This window comes from Brassica napus, chromosome A4 (genome assembly GCF_020379485.1).
Source record: "Brassica napus cultivar Da-Ae chromosome A4, Da-Ae, whole genome shotgun sequence".
Taxonomy (NCBI): Eukaryota; Viridiplantae; Streptophyta; class Magnoliopsida; order Brassicales; family Brassicaceae; genus Brassica; species Brassica napus.
This window is the reverse complement of record NC_063437.1, coordinates 6484295-6492844: the sequence shown is the minus strand read 5'-3', so window position 1 is coordinate 6492844 and position 8550 is coordinate 6484295. Positions and strand designations below refer to the sequence as shown.

At 33.7% G+C, this 8550-nt stretch overlaps 1 protein-coding gene across 1 annotated transcript; it reads right to left on the bottom strand.

Annotated features, from left to right (window-relative positions):
* Positions 1-1150: 1150 nt before the first annotated feature.
* On the bottom strand, positions 1151-3762 carry LOC106383866 (ribonuclease 2). Its single transcript, XM_048777321.1, has 9 exons — positions 3505-3762; positions 3400-3428; positions 3117-3190; positions 2671-2772; positions 2549-2552; positions 2322-2413; positions 1759-1920; positions 1504-1588; positions 1151-1344 (listed from the first exon to the last, which is right to left on the bottom strand). Exons 1-9 carry the CDS (start codon positions 3717-3719, stop codon positions 1304-1306), a joined length of 804 nt encoding a protein of 267 aa, XP_048633278.1. The 5' UTR covers positions 3720-3762; the 3' UTR covers positions 1151-1303.
* Positions 3763-8550: the final 4788 nt, after the last annotated feature.

Here is an 8550-nt window from a genome sequence, read left to right as displayed (position 1 = left end):
CGAAACCCGATTAGAACCCGAATGCCCATGCCTAGCCGGAACCATTATCTTTTCTACTAATCATTTTTCCTAACTGTCTTGTAACCTTATCCTAGAATGGTCAATAAAACGTCTTCCGAGTAACCCACCATCTTATTCTTATAGCTCACTGCATATCACCAAATACTGATCTATACTATTATTTATGAAGTGATTTTGCTTATTTATCATGTTTTCCATTATTTTATGTAATTTTGCTTAATTGTCATGTTTTTATTAGGTTTTACCTAAATCATTGATTTATTATTTGTTATTAGTTGAGTCATTAATATATTAATTTAAAATTATCCTTAATGAATCTTGTATATAATTAAAAACAAATGTTAATAATATTAAATTTATATGTTATATCAAAACGAATTTTAAACAATATCTTTACTGAATTTTATATATAATTAAAAATGAATTTTCTTTTAATAGTATAAAGTTTATATGTTATATGTTACATTAAATAATTGATTATAAAATAATATAATAGAATTATAAAAAATAAGATTATTCTTATATATATTGTGTTGCTATGTGAAAACAATATTTTATTATAAAAGTTAAAAAGTTAAGATAAAAAAAGCAATTGATAATTAAATATTAGTCAAGCAAAAAAATTATATAAAGATATTTTCTAAACTATTTCTAAGATATGAGTGTTTAAAAAAAATTAACACAATAGTAAGTATATATTTTGATAAAAAAATATTTGACATATATAAATACTTTGATGTTTGATTTAACTATTTAAAATCATAAATAATAACTTATTATGTTGATTTTAGATTAATAAAACATAAATTAATAAGTATTCATAACAAATTTATGCCCGCATATGCGAGCAAAACACATAGTTAAACAATATTCACGAGAGGTATGAAATAAGAAAAAATCATAAAAAGCGCATATGATAAAAAGATATGCCTTCGAAATATGCATCAAGCAAGCAAATGATGCATATGATATGATAGTCGTCAGGTGATCCCGAATTTTATAATTCTCTGCTTGATAATAAATTTGGACTACTAATTTCTTAGTTAAACAAGTTTCCATCAGATATAGTATCATGTAATTGATAGATTTTAAATTTTGTTACGGATTTTAAAATATTGTAACTGTAAAGAAGAGAAAAAAATTAACCAGCTCAGATTCATATGATCATATTCCCCATAGAACAAGAGTACGCCAATCTTTATTCGCTGTTTATAGGTTGCCATAAAATTACAACATCAATGTCCTGTATGAGAATATTGCCTCTAAGAAGACAAGAAAAATCTTATTCATCTGTTGGCATCTTCAGAACCATAGCCTCTCCATCTGCAACACACAAACATAAGAAATTCGTTCACGTTCTCAACATTTTACCATACTTCACTAATCCTTGTTTTATAATTAATCATGAATCTACACAACTTAGAATTATGCATTGTTAAAGCAATGAACAAAAATGGTTTGTGTTTTATGATTTTTACTCACCCAATGGCGTGTATTCCGGCAAACTTACGTACTTGGGACATGATTTTTTCGACGTCATGTCTTTTGAACCAACACAGTCCCTGGGCTGTTAGTGATAAACATTTTAAAAGAAAACTGTCATGAACTGATGCAATTCTCATACCTAGCAAATAGTTTGAACTTTAAAAAATGCCAGCGATCAGATAGCTTAATGAATTTGCCATTTTAATCAAGGAAATGACCAATCTAAAGATGAAAGAGATGTCGAATACAGACCTTGAAATCTTTATAGAAGCATATACGTATTTCATCGATTGCATCTCTTTTGCATACTACTTCAGGGGTGATATGAAATGCATTCTGAATGGCTGTGACAATACCTCCTAGAGGATACTTCTCGCTGTTGGAAGCAACATAGCCAGCTTGATAAAGGACATCCTATCAAATATAGATCCAGATGTTAAAAATTAATAATTAAGAACTCTTCTAGGAGCGAAAATGTACAAAAATGCCCACCCCAAATTGATAAACTGACAAATCAGGGACAATATAACATGCATATCATTTGCATGGTAAAACAAAACTACCAACATTCATTACATGCCTACAATTGAATGGAAATACTGAGTTAACGAATTTTCTATAACTCAGATCATTAAATAGCATTTGAGCAGAGGATATGGAAATTGCTAATGCTTAAAATATCTGGTTGATCAATCTAGTTAGAGAACATTCAAACAGTAAATGAAACATGCAAGTCAAACTAAAGCATGCAAATCTTTTTTTATGCCCAATCTTCTTGTTTAACAAACTCGCTAGTAGGCATAAACTTGACTTACCGTGACATTATGCTTTAAGTATAGATTAAGCGTGGTAATGAAGTAACTATACTCATCACGAATAACAGGAGAAGAGCAAGTCCCATGTTTCTCTGAAAAAAGTTTCATCAAAACGATGTTAAAGAGAAGAACCCATTTATCGTATTAGCATATACTCAAACCAGAGGAAATATACTCGAAGCATAATCAAACCATGTATACAGTTATGTGAAGGGAAATATAATTACCCCACTGCCATCATGTATTGCAAAGAGATAACATGAAACCCAACAAATGAAACTCAGTTAGTTTTGGTCATGGGAGATTCATACACCTATCGAAAGAAAGTTATAAGATATATATATATCACCTCATGGCCCCAAAATGATCCTTTTCCACCATGGCAAGATGACGGAGAACCACAGCTGAGACTGGGCCAGTACTTATCCATGCCATCCATCAACGTAGAGATCTGCAAATTTTGTTTCCTATGAGAATCTTCATTTGAGATATTAAGACATGAAAAATATACTTCCTCCGTTTCTAAAAGATAGACTTTTTAGAGTTTTCACACATATTAAGAAAACGCATTAAATAGCTATAATAAATTTATTGTTTTCTATAATTTTCAACAACTTTTAACCAATAGTAATCTAATAAAACCAATTAATTTTCTTAAAGTTTGCAATTTTTTCATAGAAAACATAGAATATACAAATAATTTTTCCAAAACATGGATCATTTAGAAACGGAAGGAGTACCAAATTAAGAAAATTCCACGAGTGACCCACATAAGCAGATTATGAATGTTTATACCTCCTTCTCATTGAAGTCGGATCGATAGCAACATGAAGGCCAGGAACCGTCGTTATAGTCCGGCCATAGTCCATCTACGAGATTAGTATTAGAGATGATTATACTCAAATTATTGTTGTAATTAGAAATCCTATGGCGAAAATCAGCATTAAGCAACTATAAAAAAAAATGTTACGTTTTTATCTTACAACAGTAAAAGTAACCAGAAAATCAAACTCAGACAAACATACACAAACGTTGACTTCTCAAACTGAAAATAAAATTGAAAGAGAATATAACTTACGGATGGTGAATTGAGTTGGAGTGTCCGAGCTGTCAACAAAAGAACACACAAGATTTTGAGCAGAGAGATGATCCGAAACAAAATCAAAGAAACATATAAACGTACCCTCTACAGCAAGCGTTTTTGGAGCAGCAATGGCGAGTTCCACGGCAGTAGGTTCCGGGCCATTGGAGAGAGAGAGCGAAATAATCAAACTCCCTCTGCGAGCGATTGAGTACGACGACGTCGTCTCCGGCAAGAGTTCCAGTCTCCGGTAGATAGGCTGAGACGGAAAGAACCGTAGCCAAAAGGAGGAGGAGAAGAGATCTACGACACGCCATTGACTCTATTTGGAGGATTGGAATTCAATCTGGAAACCCGATCTGGCCTTTTTTTTTTTATATGTGGACGGAATCAAGGGCATTTTAGTCTTTCTTTAGAGATCAACGAATATTCTATATACAGCTTGGATTCGGACACCTATATCCCATAACTGATTTTTATTTTGACAAAATTCGAAAAACAGATTTAACTATTTTTTAAAAGGTAAATTAGCTGTAATAATCATGGAGTTTTTTTTTCAACGAAACAGAATTTTTTACTTTCTAAAACACATTATTACTTATGAACTACACATACAGGGTATGACTGGTTTTCCCGCTACCACCCGCAAACGCAGCTTTGGCGGTTGGTAGCGGTTGTTGGCGTTTGCAACAATCGCTCAAACCGTTCCAAATCGCTCTGAACCTCATAAATTCAAAAGCTGGTTGCAGCTAGCGTTTGCAGTTGCGGACGGTTACGCAAGGATAAAAAAATGTCTTTTTTTCCAAAACAATATAAATACAAAAATAAAAATATTCAAAAAAAAAACTATATTGGAATTATAAAAATGCTAAAATATATCTATTATATTTTAATTAATATTATAAAACTTTAAAAAAAAAATATTTTCTATATTTAAAAAAATATGAACTATAAATTTCTAAATATAACTTTTATATTTATTATAATATTATTATTTTGATATTTTTATAATTGTATAAAATGTAAATATTGTTAATTTAATATTTAACCGCTGCTGCATTTGGTAGTTAACCAGTCATAAGTATCCCGCTAACGCAACAATTTCTAACCGCAAAACTAGTCGTACAAATTTCTTAAAACCGCTAGGAACGGCAACCTCCCGCATCCGCAAACTCCCGCAACCGCTGCGGTTGAACCAGTCAGGCCCATAGACACATAACGCTGGTCAGACACTTTATGGATGTGTATTGTTCTTCATGCCCTCAAGCTAGACCAACTATCTCATCTAATTAATTAAAAGACTATTTCTTATTTATCGAAAAGTCGCGAGTCTCATATTCTCTCTCCATTCCCTATTTTAAAACTCAGATCCACTTTTCCTTTCCCAAATTTCCAATCCTAATTTCGTATCAATCATATTCTTCCTTCATCGTTCGTCGAAGCACACCATGAACCAGATTTTTCGATGCTTGTTTTGTTTCCATGATTCCCTCTCCAACTTTCTACCCATCTTCCTCCGCTTCCCGATAATTCTTAGAAAACCCTTTTAATATCGTCAAACAAACCATGACGAATTCGAATCCAGAGAAGAAAGAGAAGAAATCAAAGACTTCTGAGGAACCAACCCATCGCAAACCGTAGCAGGAGGTTTTGTTCTTCCTCGGTTTCTTCTTTTTTCCCGAAAGTATGGTTTTGTATATCATCAATTTTGTCCATGTCATCGCCAGTGATCTGTAGGCTTAGTTTGCAGCTATAGACAATCTCCACCATTTTCCAGAGAATCTCCAAGATCCACAGATCGTGTCTTCGTAGGCGTTTCTGGTCTTGCCACCGATGTCCAAACACTGTAAGAAAATTCAAGATGTTTTATTTGCTTCATCTCTTTGAATTTTCTCCAAAAGGCATGGTCTTTGTGACCTCTTCTATAGAGTCAAAACTAGTTATGTGAGGTTGTTATTGGTAATCTATTCCTTTTGTGTTCACTAGTATATTTTTGTTTGTTGGCATTCTTAACTTATGTTTCAGGGATACACTTAGTAAAGTTAAGATTTCATAAAAACCCATATTGGCTCTCTAGCTCTTGATTTGGAGCTTTTATCTATAAAATCTTGGTTTTATCAATTGTGTCCATGTCCACGTTTTATATACATACATGTCCACATTTTTACTCTGTCCATAAACACTTAATCGATAAATTTGTTTTTTTTTTCTGGGTCATTCTAAAATTTAACAACCTAGGTAGATAGAGGTTGTTCAGATGCGAAGTAGGCTTGCTGTTTAATGGGTCAAAGTTTGAGTCTTCGTCGGAGAATTTTAGGTTTAGAACTAAAAGATTAAAACTTTGTTCTGAACATTTTTTCATCTTTTCTGGGTTTTTGTTTGGAGGTTGGAGGGGTGGAACGACTTTTTCTGTTCTGAAGATAACAGGGGCGGTGGTTACTGGTGGCTGGAGTTTTCTTGGTGTCTAGACGGACATGGTGCCTTTCATCCAAACCCGAGTGAACTTGGAAGGCTCTGCTCCTTCGAAGATGTGAACTCCCTCTGCTCTTTATCTTCAAATGCTTTGAAAGCACTCTCTAGGAATGAGGATATTGAAAAGTGAACTCCCAAAAACCATTTAAATTCTTCGAAAGGTACAACTTTTGGAAAATCTTCAAGTTCTAGTGACTCCACTGTGTTTGTAGTTGTATTTTCCATTGCATCCACAAATCAAACATCTATTTTTCCGTCCAGAAGTAAATGTACTAGTCCATAGAACCTCGTCCACAGAACGTTGTTTTGGATCAAACTCCTTGTACACAAAACAAACTTCATACATATAAATTGTAGGTTTGGAAAAAGGTAAAGAAAAATATATGGATAGATAAAACTCTTAAAATGTTTGATATGAACTCGTCCATAAAAAAAAAAATGAAACATTATTTTAAAATTTTAGATGAAAATGAGTGTGTTCTTTCAAAAACCCGTCCACAAAATTTTACCTTTCCTTATCCTCCGCCTAGCTGTAGCTCGTTCCAGTTTCAAAAAAGCAGTGAAACCATGAATTTATTATCAAAACCAACTTTTACACACAAAAGCTCACCACCCTTAGATCTATTGACATCTAATGGCTCTCAATGGTCCCTCTTTCCTATACACCCAATGAAACTAATTTATATTATGTTTGGTCCCCACAAACCAGTCAGAACTAAAAATTAATAAAACTCTAACGATGGTCATGTTTCGGTTCAGCCAGCGAGGGGCAGTTTAGTCCATAATGTGATGAGTCATGAGAGAAAGTGTCCCTCCATCAACATGTGCCTTAACATGTCAAAAAGTGCAAAATGTGTCCCTTTATGAAACTCACTCACAAAAACAAGAGGTTATGTTAATCCTATGAAGATTCCAATCCCGAATGCAACTCACTAGAATTATATCAACATATACTACAGCAGGAGACTGATTCTAAGCACCATATGCAAGTTTATTTGTATTCTTCGCCCTTGGAATGAATATGTTGGATCGTAAAGTTTGGAAAGGTATGTCATTAAAATTCTTCTATATAAGTAGTGATGGCCGACCATTCTATCAGTGTAGACACAATTTTCACCAGTTGAAAACAATATGTTGCGAACACCACGTCTGTGATATGTAGGTCGCCATGCACAGTGGCGGACGCAAGTGAGGAGCAACGGGGTCACGTGCCCCCATATATTATTTTCTTTTCCTTCAGTAGTTACTATCAATACAAGAAATGCTCTCTAATTCTACAATTAGACATAATGAAATAAGAACGTGTGCCCCCATCTAAATATGATTATGCATCCGCCCCTGGCCATGCACTCTATTTTCCAGATTATAGCTTCACATTCTAAATGTAAAAGTGATAGACTGATTCAGATATTCATGGAACCCATCATATTTTCAGCTGAACCTTCCTTGATACAAAACCATCCATGTCTTGTAAAATTATTGCTTGCTTTCCATGCTTCGTCGATGCATCACCATGTTAAATTCCCCGGGTTTGAAACTTGATGTTGTGTCAAAGCGTGTGGTGTAAATTGTGAGTCTTTAATCTGTGTCAAAGCCCACAAAGCTCCTTCTACCTCCGCTAGGCGTAAAATCTCTTGTGGGTTTTTATTTGTATTGTTATAGACTTTCTCATTTCTATTCTTTCAAATATACCACATTATCCATAGAAAGAACTTTTAATCAGGTTTCTTTAGTAGTCTTCAGAAAAAATAATCCATATTCGCAAATATCAAGACCCTTGAGATCACACTGGAGGGTGAGAGAATTTCAGAAAAGGCACATGTTTGGATGGCTGGTGGGCATTCAAAATAACATGATTTATTGATTCTTCTTCCGCATCACATATACTACAATATGTATCACATTTAATTCTATAAGACCTTAAATTCATTGTTACCGATAAACTACTATATAGTACTTGCCAAACAAAATGTCATAATTTCAGAGGACAATATGAATCCATGTAAACGCCAATATAGGTTTGATATCTGGTCCATAGCATTCCTGCATAATTTGGACGTCCATATATAAGTGTTTCGTTTTATAACCTGTTTTGACTGGATATCTATCTGATACTGTCAAATTTCAACCATACTTATTTGGTCTAGATAACCGACTTGCTGCCATATTTTGTATTCCACATTGTCTAGGTGTATGTAAGCACCTGAGAAAATTAATATTCAAGGAGAGATATACCAGATTAATAAGGTTTTCCACCTTTAGTAATTGGTTCAAAATTTGGTTTTCATGTTTGGGTATAGATGACCTCGGCCGAGGAATGGGGATCCAACAATAATTCTATATAGAGATGGCTTTCACTGTTCCCACTCTTTTGATCAGCCCTTTATTAACTAGAGATCGAGATGAAGTAATACTCTTCCATCCAAAAGAAAGTGAGTATGACTTTATTGGATCCAAAGGATCAGATTTCCTGTAGTATCTCCCTTCAAAAACCTTTGCAAATATGGAATTTGGTGTCTCTATTAGTCTCCATAATTGTTTTGTTAGTAATGCAGTATTGAAATCTTGCATATCTCTAAAAAATTCACTACCCTTGTCCTTACCCCTACACAGTTTATCCCATGAGAACCAATGAATGGCGTTTTGTTTCCACTACTACTCCACCAGAAATGTTTT